Here is a 20,091-nt window from a genome sequence, read left to right as displayed (position 1 = left end):
TGAAACCAGTTCAGACCAACTAGTGTGTTAGTATAGTACTCCACATAGAAAGAAATCACCAACAGCACATTTACCTCAAGGATGTACTTATCCAGGGACCGGATATCTGCCAATGCCTCAGGGTCTTGATGGATAACCACTACTTCTTTAAGGGGGTACTGCAATTAAACAAACATTTCATACAAATGAATTACATATGATAAAAAATAAAAGTAGTTGAACATACTGAAGGTTTACAATAACGTTTAGGTGTCACCTGTCCTTCCTAAAGTGCATTTCTAATATCAAAATCTACCTAACAAAATATTAAAAACAGTTTAATGAATGACTGAAAGGTATGGGAACATATATGACTCCATACTGTAGTACTAGAATGACTGCACAAATTGAACTGTCTCTTGTTAAGACTGCCTAAATTAGAGCCCGATTTAGATTTCGTCAGACAGGTTACTCAGTCCCAACGGTGACAGATATCCTGTCCGCTGAAATATAAATTCCATGAGAAATAACTGAAATTATATTTCGTTGAACGTGACATCTGTCACCATTGTGACAGAGTAACCCATCCATCGAGATCTAATTCAAGTCTTTAGTCTTAATACTAATAAGTATAATTTTGATCATACATTTGTTTTAATAGATTCAAATTGAAAGTGCCAAGTCAACTATATCATTACATGCTGATACTTCCAACAGTCCTTCTTAGATCCCTATGATCCACTACATGAAGTTCAGGGTCAGGCTGCACTAGGGAGATAAAAAATCGAACTAAAAACTAAATGACTAAAGGTGCAAGCAAGTTTGGGAAAGAAAGAATAGGGCATTTGGCACAAAAAGTGAAAAGATACTGAACTCTAATAAGTGTTGCACTAAGATTTATCTGAACTAGTGGTACACCACACTCCGTTTTTCCACTCCCTTGGGAATACACAGTGTGTGTGTGTGTGAGAGAGAGAGAAAGAGAGAATAATGTCTAAACACCCTTTCCCTGGAGATGGTTGGATACAACAATGACTGGTGCAACAAAGACAGCTCCACTCCTTCCAGTATTAATCAATAAGCTAATCTAAATTCAATGGCTGGAGCAAGGCATAGTACCCCGAGACCTTTTGTGAAAACAATTTTTGTGTCTTTTTAGTGCCTCCACATGATACTTATAATTAGGCTTTTCCTGGTAGCACAGTTTGTAATGTAAGCTTCAGGCTGCTCTAGGATATCAGACAGCACATTCAAGTGTGGAACCCACTTATTATGTTGCTTTCCTAAACACTTCTTTTCCACTTACATTCCCCCATGTGTCAGCTGCATTGAAATATGCATTTTATCTATATATTTCAGGCTAGCAATATTATCTGCTACTCTGCTTGCACCATTAACTGCTTCATCACGCTGTCTACATTGTGTATAAATGGGCCTGAGCACTGATCAAGGTTAAAAACATCCAACCGGGCATACTATGTAAGACATGAAGCTTTATGGCACGTCACCTTTGTTTTTCCTTTATCACTTTCACCTATTGTAGACTTATGTAATGTATTATCAGGAAGTGCATGCAGTCAGCTGTTTCAGAAATTGAAGCACCTGGGTTGGGGAACCCCTACTGTAATAAAACCATTATATCAGCCAGATAAAGATTTCCAGGAAAACAGAATGTGTACTATGCAAACCTGAGGCCATATTCTAGGCCCCAAAATATTATGCAACTATACCAGGTTATTGTTATGCTGTTTGTGGATGCTTATAATGAAAATTGCTGCTTTATTATTTACTCACAATATAAAGCAACTACAAAAAAATAAACAATTATGCTGTGTAGAGAATTAATAAAATTACAAGTTGTTTATTGGAAAGACTCTTGCACAGGTAATCCACACTTCATCCACATATTTAAAACCCAGATGGGCAGGTGGGGACGTGGAGATTAGTTCTGCCCATCACAAGATAGAAAAAATAAAAGTCCAGGAACATGCATGTTCCCCACCATCCATTACAGCTTGAAGCTTTGAGATCTCCAATCACTAATCTACTGTACTATCAGATGGGAAAGATCAAAATGACCACTATGTCCAACAGCAGGAAAGAAAGCTGGCTCATCTGCAGGGAATGGGCTTAGAAGTAACAGTACAAGGCCGCTTCGACTTATATTAGTAACTTGTAAGTACTGTTACTTATTACTTTTTAGAGCAGTGGTCAGATCCATCAAGCATCCCTGCAGACACACTTGCAGAGACATCGTACCCTCGCTATTCTGTCAACATGTTCTAGGAAGCACTACCCTGAAACAGATCAGCATTCGAAGATTATTTTACAAAATTAGCTTCAGTACTGCATATTTGACACTAATAATGTTACCTGCAGACCAACTACTTTATTCGTTGAATGTTACTCGGTTTCTTTGCTTTCTCACCCTGGGTGCCTCCTGTACGCGGTGGTGAGCCGCGTTACACAGCGTTTCAGTTGAAGAGGAAAGTTGTTTATTGGAAAGACTCTTGCACAGGTAATCCACACTTCATCCACATATTTAAAACCCAGATGGGCAGGTGGGGACGTGGAGATTAGTTCTGCCCATCACAAGATAGAAAAAATAAAAGTCCAGGAACATGCATGTTCCCCACCATCCACATCAGCTTGAAGCTTTGAGATCTCCAATCACTAATCTACTGTACTATCAGATGGGAAAGATCAAAATGACCACTATGTCCAACAGCAGGAAAGAAAGCTGGCTCATCTGCAGGGAATGGGCTTAGAAGTAACAGTACAAGGCCGCTTCGACTTATATTAGTAACTTGTAAGTACTGTTACTTATTACTTTTTAGAGCAGTGGTCAGATCCATCAAGCATCCCTGCAGACACACTTGCAGAGACATCGTACCCTCGCTATTCTGTCAACATGTTCTAGGAAGCACTACCCTGAAACAGATCAGCATTCGAAGATTATTTTACAAAATTAGCTTCAGTACTGCATATTTGACACTAATAATGTTACCTGCAGACCAACTACTTTATTCGTTGAATGTTACTCGGTTTCTTTGCTTTCTCACCCTGGGTGCCTCCTGTACGCGGTGGTGAGCCGCGTTACACAGCGTTTCAGTTGAAGAGGAAATTTGTGTCAACCGACACAAAGCAGGAGCACAATCAAATCAAGTCAGTGAAAAAATAGATTTATTTCATAGAGAACCCTCCTTCAGCGTGGCAGACGCGTTTCGCCGATCTGGCTTTGTCAATGTCACATTGACAAAGCAAGAGCAGCAAAACAAGTCTGTCAGCGCGGGGGGGGGGGGTGTTTCTATATATAATAAATATATTTTTTCACAGACTTTGAGTGTGCTCCTGCTTTGTGTCCATTGACACAAATTTCGTCTTTGACTGTGAATCGAGATATATATATATATATATATCACTGAGGGTAGAAGGGTGTGTTCGCTGTTCAGCCGTAGGGCAAAACTGTGCGGTGGCTTGGCTTGTGTGTCTTTCAGATTAATAATGTATTTCCGGTAATGGAAAAAATATATTTAACACCAATATTAAAAAATATCACCCAGAAGTAAAGTTGTGTTACACTTCATGAAGACTGAATTTCCTAAACACAACCGAGAAGAACAATGGTTTATTAAGTCAATGCAGATTTTGTACTGCTAATTCCATCCTAAAGTTAGGTTTGCCTAGCAAACATTGCATTTCTATGAAACGTTTACAAAAATCAGAAACTTAGCAAAGTTTTATTACAAACAACAGAGTACAAACCTTTATTGGAAGAGTTTTTCTGTCACGTATTACACGTCCAAGTTCAATAACAGACTGCATCCGGGATACTGCGTTTTCAATTTTCCTGTCAATGAGTTTCTCCCTAAAACAAAAAAGAAAATTATGAACGGCGTAATTAAGAGGTAACCTTGAAAAATATTCAGCTTATGTCCACCAAAGTATACTTATGGAGAGTGTTTTTGATTAAATATCTTTCGGAGAATTATTTTACGGTAAGCATTTATGTACATAAACAAGGAACAACTGAAGAAATATTTATAGCTGAAAGTTTAGAAAACCAATGTTCTTTGTTAATACGTAATTCACATGGAAAAGTCAATAGTATTCTCCGCAGCATTTGCAGAATTGTACTTTCCATGTCAGCCTTCTTCTTGAATGTACTTAAAAAAAGTTTAAACAAGCATTGGAATGCAAAAAGGTCTCGCCTTTGGACCTTATAAGTGTTTAGTTATCCAGCACAATATCCTTGGTGCAACAACGTCAAGTATTGCATGGCTAAACACTTATAAGGTTCCAAAGGCGAGTACTATTGGCTATGCCAAGGCTTGTTTTAAACAATAGTGTCTCACATGCGAGAGCGCATGCACAAGCCCATGCTCTTGCAGGCGGAACCCTAAAAAGGACTGCAGTGTGCACTGCCTCCAAATTCGACTAAGTAGCAGCTAGCACAGTGAGTGCATGAGAAGGGCCCAGTCTGGAAAGCTGATCTAATGTGTGCAGCAGTAACAGAGGGAAATGTGGTATAATCGTCTCTCGGCTAGGACTCATGCGTGACACTCCCACTGATCTCGGGAAATGAGCGATCACAAAAACAAAGCTGCTCCCGATGGAGGTCCGTGAGGCGGGGATCTGGTTGTGCCCTTGGGGAGGGTGGCATTATTTTGCAAGTCTACCAGGTGAGTTTGTGGGATCTCGGCTGAAGTGGTTACAAGTGTCTGATCTTGTACTTGCGGTGATAGAAGAACATTGTTTTTTCACAGTCCGTATCACACACTAGGCAGCGATGTAACACAGCAGCTCCGGCAGCAAAGCAAGCTTATTGGTGTCATGAAAAGGCCGAAGAGATAAAAACACATGTGGCTTGAATTAGCCTCCCAACCGGAATGTGTGTTATTTTAGAGTCGATTTTGCTTAATAAATTGTACATTTGTACTTTAGCATCACTTGCCAAGTGTCCGGCTGATAGAGCACCTTCTTGTATCTTAAACCCATTATGCCTCAAGCAAGTACGAACAAGCATTGGCCACGCGGCCGTAAGAGTAAAGCTGCGCGGCCGTGGAATGAAATAAAAAAAAAAATGCCAGTGGTGGCGCGAGTGGTGCGCACGCGCGTCACCGCAAGTGCTACCTTGCCGGCAACCAGCATGCTATTACGCGCATGCGTGCGCGCTCTTGTGCGTGTGATAGTAAGCTGGTCACCGGGAAAGTAGCACTTTTCAAAGCAGCTACTAAATGTCTCGGCCAGACCAGCGCATGCGCTGGTTCAGGCTGAGACCTATAAACCAAGTACAGTTGACTGGGCCTTCTCACTTCCATCTCTTCTCATTTCATTTCATTTTGGTTTAGCTGTGTTTTATCTTCATCACCATGGCTTGGATCCATCTGCTCATGCATTCTTAGATTTTCAAACCCTAAAATTCCAACTTGCCAGCCCAAACCCCCACCGCATCAGAGTGCCACTTTGTTACACAAGAGCCCAGCATGTGCCAACACACAAAATAAATTACTTAACATTAGTAACAATATTTCTGGTGAATGCTGTATCTGCCGGCAGATTCCTCATCTTATCAATCTAAGCAGGTGCCAGACTAGAACCTGAAAAATTAAAATAGCACTCCTCCACCAGCAGGTGCTACCACAGCTCCAACTCGACTCATGTGCCTCTTCAGGTGCAACAAAACAAGAGATGGGGTAGTGTCCATGTCGGGCTCAAAGGGGGTTGCATAAGACATATGCTGTAAACTCATTTACAATCGTAACAAGAACAATGAACTAATTTTTAAGCACTATTCCAAGGTACCCCTAACTCAGTAGGATTATTTCCAATATAAAAAAACAGATATGCATGTAAGGAAATGTGATTTGTTTGCCTTCTTTCTCTAAACAAAGCTATTTATTTTATATCTACAAGGTGATTGACGCCCAGACTATACCTGCAAAATGATTTATTCATGCAAAACCTTTTCATTTCTGTTGGGATGTTGTGCTTCGCACACAAACAACCAGACCTAGGAAAACAGTGAACGGACACTCCAAACAGATTCCTTAACGTAGAATTATCCCCAGGCGTGAGACTGGATGTGGAAAAATGTTGCCACAGCATCCCTGCGTGCCGGGGGGCCGGTATCACGAGTCTCCGCCTTGACGTTGTCCGCGTACGTGAAGTCACAAGCAGGGGCGTAGCTAGAGCTTCAGGCGCCCGGGGCTATCCCTCAGATTGCCGCCTATGGCAGGTAGGGGGGGTGCGGGGGAAAACGACAGCAACCAGTGCTCGAGTCGGGGTACCACGCGGGTGGTTGGCGTCCCCCAACTTATTTTACCGGGTAGACGCCGTCCCCCCCTGCCAAACAGCTGGACTTCACTCTTTGGCCTCTCTGGGACGAGATCGGAGCTCACAGCACGCTGCTCACGCGCTGGCTTCTTAGATGCAATCGCATCTAAGGGTGAGTGAGGGGAGGCATGAGCCCGATGGTGCAAGCCACCTTTCGTGGCGTCACTTTCTGTCATGACGTCTATGATGAACTCTCAGTTATTCTTTGTTCATGCTTCCAAAACTGTTATTTTCTTTTTCCTCTATGAATCTACCACTTTCTCTCAATCACCCATCCTCTCCTTTGCCATTTTCAATAATTCCCTGTTCTTCCTCCAAGAGGAGTGCAAATATTTCTAGTGACTCTTCTGGCACGCACTTTTAAAGTGATATAACCGAACTCCAAACGCAGCCAGCCTCTATACTTTCGAAACACAGCTACAGTTGTTCGTGTGGTGAAGTGCAGAGGGAACCTCAACCGCTGCTGTCAGCAAATACATGAACCAAAATCTCTACTGTATAAACTCCGCTTGCTAAACTTATAAATTGTCTATAGTAACATGTGACGCTAATTTCTTGGACAGAGTTGCAGCCCGGTTTTATTTCATTCTAATGAAATCGCTTCTTACGTTAAGTGTTAACATACTCTCTTTTTTACCAGACACTTACATAGTAATGTACTGATTGAATCATTCCAATTTGTTAATTCTTTTTTCTAGTGTCTCCACTTTTCCTGCGTGTGTTTTCAAGTCCCGTTTTTTTGTGTAAAACCATCCATGACACACAATGACTTCCTCTCGTGAATTGAGATCCTTGACACAGGCTGCGAACATGACAAAGAAACCTCGCCATTAAAGCATTTGTCCAATTCAATGGCTTGATGTATGTAGCCTGAGGTTACTGCACATTCACAACTAGCAAGCGAAGCCGAGCATATTCTTCCTGAACTCTCCAGTCGAGTCACATCACCGTGTGAATGAGGGTGACTGGAGTATGACACTGGGCGGGTGGGGGCACTCAAAGGGAGTGGACTGCGCCGGGAGTGACACTCACCGGCAACACCGAGCTCTTCTCCTCCACGTCGTCGTTGGGCAGGGAGGCAGCCGCAAACAACTCAGCAAGCCTTATCCTGCCCAGCAGCACAGGGCCCGGGGACACGCAGGGGCCAGGCCCGGAGCCAACAAACCGCAAATTACCCTAGCTCTGCCAGCGCCGCGGGCGGCAGGACGTCCTGGGGCCTAATTCGTGTGTGCAGCAGCATTCGTAAGCATTTGTGCTTGCACTTCAAACAGTAACACACGTGCTGCGCAGCAGCCGCGCCGCCTCAAAATATTGCCGCCTGGGGCGGACCGCCCCCCTCAACCCCCACCCCTAGCTACGCCAGTGGTCACAAGTCCTACCCCGGCGCGCCTACATCAGTTTTTTCTCTTTTCCGCGTGCAACGCGGATCTGGATCGTGTCCTGACCTGTTTTCAGGCCTCCTTTTCACCTTTTATTTTCGTGGATCAGTGTGCGAATGCCTTCGGGCTTCAAGTCGTGTACTGAGTGTGGACGTCAGATGTCGGCGACGGACCCTCACCCGATATGTATGTGGTGTTTGGGCGAGTACCATTACTCTACGGACTGCAAAGCTTGTCAGCACCTCAAACCGAAGTCCCGGCGGGAGTGCCGGATGAAGTTGCTGTCGGCCCGCTTGTCCAGGCCAGTGTCGTCCCAACGTCAGTCCCCTACCTCGAAGGCCAGGAACCGCCGATTCAGTCTGCGGCATCGCCTTAGGCCATGGCCCCAAGGGCATCGCTCGCCAGCCGGTATGTCCTGTAGTTTATCTCTGAGGTCTTGTCCTCGTTCGGCGGAGGGCGCTGGTTCCCCTCGGGACGAGTGCCCCTGCCAGTCGCCACCCTATCCGCCGTTTCCCGGCGTCGGGGTGACTAGGGCCCAAATGACAGCCTAAGCTGCGGCGCTGCAGGCTTTTTTGGCCTCTCCTCCACCTCCTGACGTCAGCGGATGCCTTGCCTCATGCGGGTCCTTCCGCGGAGTCGCCGGCGGCTTTGGCCCCAGCGCCAAAGATTTCGGCTTGAGGTTGGCGTCGTCGAGGGGTAATCCTTTGGGGCTCTGCTCTTCGACCCGTGGTGCCCCTGCCTCGCCGCAAATCCCTTCGGGGCTCCCTGTGGCATCGCAGGAGGTCGCCAGGACTGAGGGCATGTCCCTGAGTCCCCCTCGGCCCCCTGAGCAGGCGGCTGACTCACCAGAGGCCGAGCTGGCGTCGTTTTGGCGTCGGAGGCTTTCCTCCCCAGCCCTGGCAGTGCTGCGGGTGGAGTAGAAAAATGTTTAGCTAGGGACTGATTTAAAAAGATAGGATCTACTTTGTATTACACCAAAATACACTGAAAGAGAAACCAAAGACATAAAAGAACCACCTTATTTGAGTAAATTGGCTATCACAAATATAGATATCAAAACATATATCTTTTATTCTTTTTTTATATATATCTTATTTATATTCCACTTTGTAATTTATCCACTTCATTCAAAAAAGATAGCAAACATATTTATATATCCATAAAATAGAATAGACGTAGAGATGATGGAGGCAGTGCGGCAGGTGTCAACTACGCACGTTTCGTGCTGTGGGTGGAGGCCGTGGCCTGGGGTGCATTCCCGAGTCCCTCTCGGTCCTCTCTGCGGGCGGCTGCCCCAAGTGAGGCCTAGCCAGCACCTTTTCCGCGCTGTTCCTTAGCCGCACCGGCTCCGTCCCATTCTCGGGGGATGGGGGGGGAGGGCAAGTGGTGGAGGAAGCCGACTCGGCACTGCCGATACCCATTTCGGCCCCGATCTCGACGTTGAGCTGGCGCCTGTGGTGGACTTCACAGTGCCATGCCGGCGTCGGGTCCTTGACTCGTCTCCTGAGGTTCCTTCCTTCCCTCGAGGTTTGTCATTTGTTGGTCTCTTCCTCTTCGGAGATGGGATGCCGCATTGTTGCCTTTTCCCAGGCATCCTCCAGGGAAGGCTCCTCGCCGTTCCCGCGGCCTAAATCCTCGGACCCTCCTTTTCCGTGGCTCGCGTTTGGTTCTTCCACCGACTTCTCCACCTTCCCCAGGGGGCCCTCAAGTTCCCCACTCGTCCGGGGATCCCCCGTCATTTCAGGGCGGGCCACTTCCTCCTGCAGCTGGACGGGGGGGGGGACGGCTCAGTTAGCAGCCGTCGCCCACTGAGAATTGCTTTCTCCCCTGCGGCGCCCTACGGAGGCCAGTGTTGCTTTTGTGCTGGCTACTTCCACAGCCGCTGGCATTTTGCGGATGGGTTAACTTGTCACCCCATACTCCACAGATAATATCTTGGAGGTTCTCCACCACGGTTCTGGTGGACGGGAGTTGTTCCTTCCTTTTGAAGTGTCACTCCACAATTCTCTTATGAGGCTTGGGGGCGCCCTGCTACAGGTGATCCGGTGCCTCAGCCGCTCCTGCATCGCCACCGTCCTGCTCAGCACGACCCAGTCTGCTTTTCCTTTCACCCTCCTACTCAAGGCTCTTTTCTGCGAACTGCCTTTCCATCCATGCCTGTGGTGGTGTTTCCTCCGTCTCGGGAGGCCCGGTGATTGGATTCATGGGGGTGTAACTTATTCGCTTAATCCAGTGCAGCCTTGCCGGCGCTCAACACTCTGTGTGTGTTGATCAGGGCTACTTTCAGCCTATGGGATTCGGCAGAGTCCCTTCTTTCTCATGTCTCATGAGGGTGCCCGTGTTGATCCATGGCACTATGTGTTGGATGGCAGGGAGTTGGCCATGTTTATTCTTCGTGCAGCCTTGGATGTTGCCAATGCTCTTGGCCGCGCTATGGCCACTTCTGTGGCTCTCCGTCGCTATGCTTGGCTGCGGGATGCTGTCTTCCCTGAGAATATTAGAGAGCATCTGGTTGACCAGCCCTTTGAAGGGGTCCTTTTGTTTAACACTCTTGCGGACTCCGCCATTCAGCGTCTCCTTGCAGGGCTCCGTCCTCCTCCTCCCCCTCCGTAACCTGTTGATCTTTTGGGGCTTGATGGGAGGTTTTATCCCACCTACTCCTGGTCTCTGGTGTTATGAGTGGCCCTTATCTATGTATGTATACGTTTGTGTGGCTTGACGTGCCTTCGGTGTCCCTTGGTTTGTCCCTCTCTACTGATGGCTGCTGGTTCAGCCCTTTTGGGCTCCTTGCCTTTCCTGGCGTCGCTGTATACCGTTGATGTGGTTCTTGTTCTTGTCAGAGTCTGTTGATTCAGTGCTGCATCGTTGGACCAGTTTTGGCCTGCCGTTTGTGGCGTTGTGCCGTGGTGTTCCGCCCTTTTCTGTCCAGTGTTTGGAGCCTGTCCTCTGTCTGGTGTTCCCGGGGGAATAGGATTTCATGGTATTTTCCTGGGTCCTGGTGGACGGCTTGTCCGTCCTACGTTTTTCTCCTCCCTCTTCTGACTGTTCCATTTCTTCTTGGGTCGGTTTATATCCGGAACGATCTCCCCTTTGGGATTGTTCTGGGTTTCCTTGGCCCTTGCCTTCGTCTTGCGCTCGGCTTGGTATGGGCGCTTTGCTTCTTAGTACTTGCCAGATGTGGTTGTGCACGCCTGCTCTTTCTGGTCTGTGACAGGTGGCCTTGGGGTGGGCTGTTGTGCTCCTGCCTCTTGGTTCTGCTGGAGCCTTGCGAGACTACGTCTATCTTCTCACGCCTGCCTTTGACTGTGGAGTCCTTCCTGCCTTGCCTGCTGCCTGGGGCTGTGGCCAGTTCAGCTCTCCCTTCCTCTGTGCGTGGGTGTTTTCCATCGAGGGGCTTGCCTTCGCTTCTACCTCTACTCCTTGGAGTTTTGGGGTGCTTTTTTCTTACTCTGTACTCCTCTGCCGTTGTCTGTCCCTCCAGGGATTTCTGGTGGATGTTCCTGATACCTTGGCTGGGCGTGGGTTGTAAATGTATTTGAGCTTATATAGCGCACAGCTACCCGCAGTGGGTGTCCCGGCGCTTGCTTAGGGAACCCGTCCTGGTATTCCCCTGTGAGATAGCCCCGGCAGGGTATCCACAAGGTGAAAGCCAGGCATCCCGCCGCGAGGGGCCGTTGTGGAGATTAAGCAAGCTATTGCCCAGAGTCGCAGAGTGTGAACCCGTGAGTCGAGAAGGCACCGGAGCGAGAATTATCGAGTCTGTGGAATTTTTAGCCCAAGACCCGCCGAGGCGGGGAATTGAACCCTGGTCCAGGGCCGATCTAAGCTTCCGGGTCTGCCGCCTCTAACCCCTGAGCCACACTTCTCCACTGTCCTGGCCTCCCCTCTCCCTTGCTTCCTTCTGCTTGGTGGGGGGGCTGACCCGCCCTTCTTGCCCTCTTTACACGTCCCCAGCCGGGGCCCTGTGTTCCTTCCTACTGGGAGGTTCTCTCGCACACCCTCCTCCCCTATGGGTATGGCTAGGGCATCTACTCTACGTTAAGGAATTTGCGGCTAGTAGTCTCTATCAGATGTACAAGTTACTTACCTTCGGTAACGATGTGTGTGGTAGAGACGATTCTAGCCGCAGATTCCTTCACGACCCGCCCTTCCTCCCCGTTCTGTGAGAACCTTCAGCTTGGTCTTCTGCACTCGCCTCCCTTAGGTGGCCTGTCTTCTGTGAGTACCTTCTTTCACCTCCTTCCTGGCAGGATGCTTCGTCCTTTTCTTGTTCCATTCCTCCCTTTCTGGTCATTGGAGGATGGATTCATATGTACTTCTGTGTCCCTGCGCTTTGGTTCTTCCAGGGCGGGGCCTACGTGTGAATTCCCCCTTCATTGCTAGGGGTTCGGACTCCTCGGCTATCCTCCGGGTCGGGGTCTCTTGGCTGTGCCTCTGCCCTTAGTTCTTACAGGGGATGCAACATTCTCTGATAGGGTTTTCTTGAAGCGTTTTGTCGTTACTTATCTGTCCCAGACTTGTTACCCTTCACTGTCCTTGATTGTGGTTGCAGACTTGTTAAATATTCACCATGACGTTTTTCCATATGTTCTTCTGTCTCAGGGGGGATATCTCCGTACTTTGCAGGGTTGCTGCTCTTTCCCTTTCCTGCCCTACAGTACTGAAGTGCCTGGCATTGTCCCTAATGTTGCTGTTCCACACCATTCTTTTTTCTATTTTACTGCTCCTTCGCACACTGTTCCCATACCCCCACAGTTTTGTTTCTGATGGCTCCGCGTTGTGGCGCGGAAAAGTTCTCAGAAGAAAACTGACGAAGGCGCGCCGGGGTGGGACTTATGTCACCTCGCTGACATCACGTACGCGGACCTCAGGGCGGAGTCACATGGTGCTGTCCCCCCGGCGAGCAGGGATGCTGTGGCAAAATTTTTCCGGATCCAGTCTCATGCCTGGGGATAATTCTACGTTAAGGAATCTGCGGCTAGAATCGTCTCTACCAGATACATCGTTACTGAAGGTAAGTAACTCGTACGCCAGGAACACTTCTGGACAACAGAAAATAACCGGTCTTGCCTAGGTAAAGTGCCCTGACATCGCAAAACAACCAATCTATAAATACCTACCTCGTCATAATTTTCTTTCAACATTCTATAAAAGTATTTATTGTGAACAGGCAGTCCGACAAAGACTTACACTGACTGAGCCATCCATTCCCATTAGGGATCAGCATATCTAATAAGGATCAGCCTGCCAAAATATTGCCAAAAGCAACATCAGTGCACTCAAAACCAACAGGAGTGAGCAAAGTAATCCCTTTTGTAAATACACTAAGATAAGAGAACAAACACAGTGTGGAAGAAGTAGAACAAGGGACCTATGCAGGAGCACAAACATGTTAGGTATAAAGGTAGTAATGTGGAACATCATCCGAAACTGTAGCCTTGAGAAGACAACTATAATAACCAATAAGCAATTGTGTCTCTCTCATCACAAACCTATCCAAAACCAGTCCAGTTGCAATAAAACGCCTCAGAAATGAGGTCTGCCAAAGACGGCATGGGGAAAAACAAACCATAGTGCGCTAAACGGTCCAGCCATAAGATAAATATGCAGTTTGAAAACACAGGTAGAGGCAAGATGACTACCAGCATAACAGAAGAGCACAACAGTCCATGTAATATTTACCCTATCCAAGACACAAGAAGACTAAGTAGCCATCAAAGTATTAGCGAGGGCACTGTTAAAGAGAAGAAATGGTTCTGAAGTAGATGGTCCAGGCTGTAAGATCTCTGTAAAGACATTTGTTTTGGTCTCAATGGATTATAGATGCAATTCTAGTACCTCAGCTGTCCTTCGGACCACCAATGCAAGGCACACTCTTCCACTGCTGGCCCAAGTGGTGAGTCAAGTTCTGTCTCAGAGGAAATGTCAAGCCCAAAGGCATTCTTTAAATAAAACTATAAGGCGTCATCAATATAGTGAGGTGAACAGTATGCCATCCCATTCCCATCATCATCTTGGGGTGCCTCCTGCTCTGACAGAGGATCAGAGTCAGAACCAAAAAGAAAACTGAGCCTTTGCTAATAGGTGTTAAATGGCAGAGGCATTGGGTTAAAGTTAGGTTGCATGACAACTGATTGTGCTTTTATAATTTTGTATGGCAACATTAGTCGGGCTCGAGCTTAAGTCGGTTTGTGGGCTCTTACATTGGAGTTGGCTCTAGGTCCTCTTCTCATACTGGTGTCGGTTTATCAAGAACCATCATAAAACTTGGTCCAGAGTGGAAGGTCCTGTAATGGATCTCATGTGGACAGAGTGTGCGACGGATGGACCCACTGATGGAAACCAGACTGTGGAACCCTTCTTTTCCATGGGGCCCAAAGGCATACCAACGAGATCCGCAACCACCTCGAAAATTTGCAGCATTGCCTCTTTAAAGGCAACGCAGTCTACAAGGGCCCAGGAATCTTGTGACCAACGTTTGCATCCTGCAGTCATGGCATGGCATGGCTTGAAACCTGCCATTTTGGATAAGGACATTGCTTCCTTGCACACTAATAAAACAGTTTAAAAGTTGTGTGTAGGCAGCATGGATTACCTTGGGCGTAGTACGGCGCTATGCTCGCGGAGCGTGCGTAGTTTGCGCAACTACGCGGATTGCACGTAGCACTGTGCAAAAACGCATAGCGGGTATTTTTCGCTTGCTCGCCGTCTTCAACGTCAAGTTGGCGACCGAGAACGAGCAAAATCAACATCCTGGTGAAATTTTTTCCTCATTTGGATCAGCAACATCAAGTTGCCGATCGCGAGCGTGGAAAATAAACCTCCCAGCGAGATTCTCAACGCAGGGAGGTCAGGTTTCTCATAGCGAGTGGTCGCGTATGCTCGCGACGAGAAACTACCAGTCCGCGTTGAGAAAGCTGCCTCTCCAGTACAAATCTACTTGAGCGGCAGAAAACGACCGCTTGCACTGTTGCAAGATGCCGTTTGCAATGATTGCACAGTGCCAGATGCTTGTCCGCACTGTGCAATCAGTGCGAACAGCATTTTCCCTATCGCACTAAGCAGTTTGCGTAGCTAAACGTAGCGCTGCTACGCAAACTACGCCCAGGGTTAATCATGGAGCCACATGACACAACCTTGTGGCTTGCTGGAGAAAGCTTTTCTGGATTTAGTCTGGTGCCTGGTGAGTATTCTAAGGTGATGAATCTTCTGTTAGAAGTATCGGTCAGAGGTTTTCAACCTCATCATGCATTCCCACAAGCTTGATTGGAGGACTTGGAACTCCGTTTAGCTTCAGCTTATAACTATCTCGTACTGGAAAGATCCAAACTCTGTACAATTTTGAATGGAAGAAGCGAACAAGAAAGGTACATCTAATAACCTTGTGCCCTACTCTATCCTTCTGAAGGTGTTTTGCTCCTTCTCTGCATGTTTTCCTCATATTCTGAATTATAAGTACAAAAGTAACTTTTTCTACTAGGTCAAACCTCCATCACCACTGTGACCACGTGCATTGGCAAATTCGACTAATTTTTCACCTAATACAGAACATAAGTGACACTTTTCCAATGTTTCCCAACAAAGTTTACACTGATTTTTATCAGGGTTTGCCATTTTTCTTTTTTCTCACTTTGTAAGTGTACATCTTTTCAATGCTTACTGCACATAGGTGTAATTCTTACATTGTTTGTGTTTCCAGCTGCACAGCTTTTTTAATTTTTTGATCCTGTGATACACTTGACAACATTCAGAAAATGAAGGCTTAAGCTGCCCTCATTACTATACAGTTATAAAAAGATATTTTATGGATATCTCTAGCATGCCTTTCTGGCAAAAGCCTTGTGGATGAACCAAAAGATTTTAATTGCATCACATGTATCAGATCATCTACGGGCAACCATTTTCCCATGATCTGCAGCATTCTGATGTGGAGTGCAAATTGTCCTTGGATTGTCGTTTCTTGCAGCTCTAATTGTATGTGGACAGTGTGATATAACCAGTTTAATGTCACAGTGTTAGACTTTGTGCTGTCTGACCATTCTTTTCCATGATTGCATGACCAAGAACTTTGGTTGGTTAAATCATGTCATTTTTTCCCTACATTTCACATTTCTTGCTTGGTTCATGACTGGGCCGTTTTCATAAATGTATACCTTACATTTGTTAAGGCTGTATGCTTTTCCTGAAACGTTGAGCTTTACCCACTAATTAAATGTACAGCTTTCATTACTATAAAAGACTGTTCGAATGTTTCCCTGATGGACAAGTTACTTACCTTCAGTAACGCCATATATGGTAGAGGCATGATCTGGCCGCAGATTCCTTAACTTTGAACTTCCAGGCATCAGGTTGAATCTGGAAGATTTTTGATAGCAGTACCCCTGCATGCCGATAAGTGGCGTAGGTGACTCTGTGTGACGTCATAGGCGTCGGGGTCATCGGAGTGACATCAGCGTTGTCTATATAGGTGCCACTCCGGCGTGCTGACGTCAGTACTTTCCACGCCAGAAGCGCGGAGCCAATAGGTAACTGGCCATGCTGTGTCAAAAAAAACAACTAGGGCCCTGAAGGGGAAAACAGCCCTGGCACTAAACCAATCCGCAGTGCGGGGAGGATGAGTTGGTTGGTAAGGAATCTGCGACTAGATCATGTCGCTACCAGATAAGGCGTTACAGAAGGCAAGTAACTTGTCCATCTGATAGAGACATGTAGCTGCAGATTCCTTAACTTTGAACATATTCCCAAGCAACACCATCCCTGGAGGAGGGACTGCGGAAAGGTTTTAGACTAAGAAATCCTGCAAGACAGAGCGGACCTAAGAATCCAAGAAGTAGCGTCTGGCGAGCGTGTGCAGAGAAGCTCATGTGACCGTTTGGTAGATCTCACTAACCGGGACACCATACTGCCGAGCTGTGGTGGTTGCCTTCACTGTGGTAGAATTGGCCCTAAGGCCTTCAGGAGGCTGTTTCTTCGCCAAGATGTAACATATTTTTATGCAAAGGATGACCCAGCATGAAATGGTCTCTTCTGAACTGCTCACCACTTCTTTGCTTCAACGTACCCTACGGAGAGTTCGTCGTCCACCTGGAAATCTTTAGTGTGATCAAGGTAGAACAATAACCCTCTTTTTGGGTCCACTTGGTGGAGACGCTCGTCTTCCTTGGAAGGATGCAGTGGTGCATAGAAGGTGGACAGAGTAACAGACTGAGCCAGATGGAAAGGTGTTACTACCTAGGCAGAAAAGATGCCCTAGTGAGGAGCACTACTTTGTTCGGAAAGAAGGTCAGGTAAGTAGGCTGGGATTACAGTGCTTGCAGTTCACTACCTCCCCTGGCACAAGTTATTGCCACTAAAAAGGCTGTTTTGAAGTGAGCAGTCAAAGGGGGCAATTGTGCAGCGGTTCACACAAGTCACCCATCAACAAGGTAAGTACCAAATTAAGATCCCATTGGGCATAATAAAAGGAAAAGGGGGTAACAGAAGGGTAAGCCTCTTAAAAAATCTCTGAAGAGGTGATTTAAAAAGTGATGGCTGATTTGGCAGGCGAAGAAAAGCAGGTGGGGCCGAAAGGTAGCCGGTTGGAGTGCCTAGAGCAGAGCCCTGTTAGGCCAAGAAGAGAATGAAAAGAAAAACATCTCAGAGGCAGACAGAGGGTCAACAGACCATTCTGTATAGAATTGACATAACATTTGCCATCAGAAGGCGTATACCGACTTTGTGGACGGACACCTGGCTGCCAGAATAACCTTACAGACTTCGGCAGAAAGGTGAAAAGATGTCAACTGTTGACCTCTCAATCTTCACGCAAGGAGGCGAAGAGTGGACAGGTTTGGGTGGAGGACCCTTCCCTGCTGCTCCGACAGAAGATCCTTCCGAAGAGGCAGCCTGACCAGAGGATAGATGCTCATTTGCAGAAGCTTGGGATACCAGAATCTCCGTGCCCAGTCTGGAGCCACAAGAATGACTTGGGCCCGGCCGCTCCTTATCTTGTTGAGCACTCTGGGCAGATGTGGTATGGGCAAAAAGGTGTACAGGAGGCCTTTGCTCCACTCGCGACATAAAGCTTCACCGAGCAAGAGCCGCCTTGGGAACTCTAACATACAAAAGTGCTTAAATTGCGTGTTCTCTTCGGAGGCAAACATATCTAACTAAGGCTCTCCCCACTGTTGAAAGAGATCTTGCACCACCTCCGGATGGAGGTGCCACTCATGATTTGCAAGGCACCAGTGGCTGAGTTTGTCCGCTCTGGCATTCAGAGAACTGGCCAGATGTTGAACCTCCATGGAAATGCCTTGTTATTCCAGCCAAGTCCAGAGAAGCAGGGCCTCTTGACAGAGGGTCCACGACTCCTCTCCACCCTGCTTGTTGCAGTACCACATGGAGGTAGTGTTGTCTGAACTAGCCTTCCATTGAGAGATTGTAAAAAGAATTTCTGTGCCAACCGGATCGCACAAAAGCTCCAACAGGTTGATATGGAGCTTGACTTCCCCTGGAGACCAGAGTCCTCTGATCTCCACCTCTCCCAGATTGTCATCCCATCCCTGTAGGGACGCCTCCGTCACTACTGTGAGATCTGGGTGGGGAAGGGAAAGGGGCCTGCCTCTGACCCAATCGCGGTTTGTCAAGCACCACTGCAGGTCCTTTGCGGTTCCCTCTGATATCTAAACCAGGTCTGTGAGATGCTGTGCCCATTGGAACTTCAGGTCCCACTGCAGAAGTCTGCATGTGCCATCTAGCATGGTCCACTAGCAGGATCCAGGAGGCCATGAGGCCAAACAACCTCAGAGTCATTCTCACCAAAATCCAGGATATAATAACCTGAATATCCTGGACTTGCCGCTCGGGAGGATAAGCCCAAAACTGCACCGTGCCCAGAACTGCTCCGATGAAAGAGACCGTCTGAGAGGGAGTAAGGTGTGACTTCGGCACGCTGATAGTGAACAACAGCGAATGCAGGAGGTTCGCCGTAGACTGGAGGTGGAAGATGGCTGCTTGGGACGAGCCCACCTGCGAACCAGTCGAGATAGGGGAAGACTGGGACCCCTGATCTCCACACATGGGCGGCCACCATTGCCATCACCTTGGTAAACACCCGAGAAGCACTGGTGAGGCCGAAGGAGAGCACAGTTAACTGAAAGTGCTCGTGGTCCACCGTAAACCGCAGATAGCAACGATGGGCTAACAGGACGGGGATATGAAATTAGGCATCCTGCAAGACCAGGGCTACAATCCACTCTCCCAGGTCCAGAGCAGACCGGACATGAGCAAGAGTGAGCATCTTGAACTTCTCCTGTTTTAGAAAGTGGGTGAGGGCCCCAAGTTCTAGGACAGGATGATGGCCACTGTCTTTCTTTGGAACCAGAAAATAGTGGGAATAGCAACCACAGCCTATTTCTGGCCCGGGAACCCTCTCTATAGCTCCCATGGCCAAGAGAGTCTTCAATTCCTCAGAGTAAGGCAAGGTGATCTTCTGTCAGCTGATCGTAAGTTGGAGTCATGGTGGGAGGGGTAGTGTCGAAGGGGAGGGAAGTAGCTCCTTCTGACTACTTGCAGCACCCACCTATTTGAGGTGATATTAACCCAGTGGTGGAGGTATTGGCGTATCCTGCCACCAACTGGACATCCATGATCCAGAGGGATTGGACTACGATGGTTTTGAGGTGGAGGAGGGGTTTGTAGCTTGACTCTAGTTCTGGCCACCCGACCCACAGAGTCTGGGTGTATCACGTCTGCGGGCCCGCAGAGGTTGCTGAACTTGCAGGGTTCCTCTGCCTGGAATAGGTCTAGCTTGGTTGGAAGCCCCTTCCATAGCTATGAAAGGGGGTGAAAAGCAGATACAAGCCAGGAAGATATAGTGAGGCCTAGGGACTTGCCAATAGTTTGCGAGTCCTTAAAGCGCTCAAGCGCTGTGTCTGCCTTGTTTTCAAAGAGACGGATACCATCTAAGGGCATGTCCAGTGACTTAGATATCCCCTGAAAAAACAAGGCGTCCTCAGGAAGGCATGGCGCTTTACGGCCACCGTCGGGGAAAGCGATCTGCCTAGCGAGTCTTTTGTGTCTAAGCCATAGTGTATGGCAAACTTTGCTGCATCTCTCTTGTCTGAAATAGCTTGGGAGAGGAGAGCCCAGTCCTCCCACGGCTCTTGGCAGTGCCTACACAACCATATCCCATATCTAAACGGCTGGCAGTCGCCAACATGTCCGCCTGGGCTCTTTAAGATTTATTTTTTATTTGTAAAACAGGAAACGTGTGCCCGAGAATGAATGCTTTTAAAAAAGAAATAAAGACCCAGTGCACACGCGCATCAAAGAGCAGAGTTTCAGGCTGTGAAACACCTAAGAGATCTCCTAAAAGTCCCTGCAAAAGCCTACCTGTTAAATTACATATTAGTTCTGT

The 20,091-nt window shown here is 47.5% G+C and overlaps 1 protein-coding gene across 1 annotated transcript in view; it reads right to left on the bottom strand.

Moving 5' to 3' along the window:
- Positions 1-20,091, bottom strand: part of IARS1 (isoleucyl-tRNA synthetase 1) — a 553,819-nt gene that overhangs the window by 159,376 nt on the left and 374,352 nt on the right. The window contains exons 24-25 of the mRNA XM_086938943.1: positions 3,745-3,847; positions 75-158 (exon numbers count right to left, since the gene is read on the bottom strand). Of these exons, the coding sequence (XP_086795069.1) occupies positions 75-158; positions 3,745-3,847 (187 nt within the window). The remainder of the gene's footprint in view (positions 1-74; positions 159-3,744; positions 3,848-20,091) is intronic.

This window comes from Lissotriton vulgaris, chromosome 9, assembly GCF_964263255.1.
Source record: "Lissotriton vulgaris chromosome 9, aLisVul1.2, whole genome shotgun sequence".
NCBI lineage: Eukaryota > Metazoa > Chordata > Amphibia > Caudata > Salamandridae > Lissotriton > Lissotriton vulgaris.
This window is presented reverse-complemented; position numbering and strand designations above follow the sequence as displayed.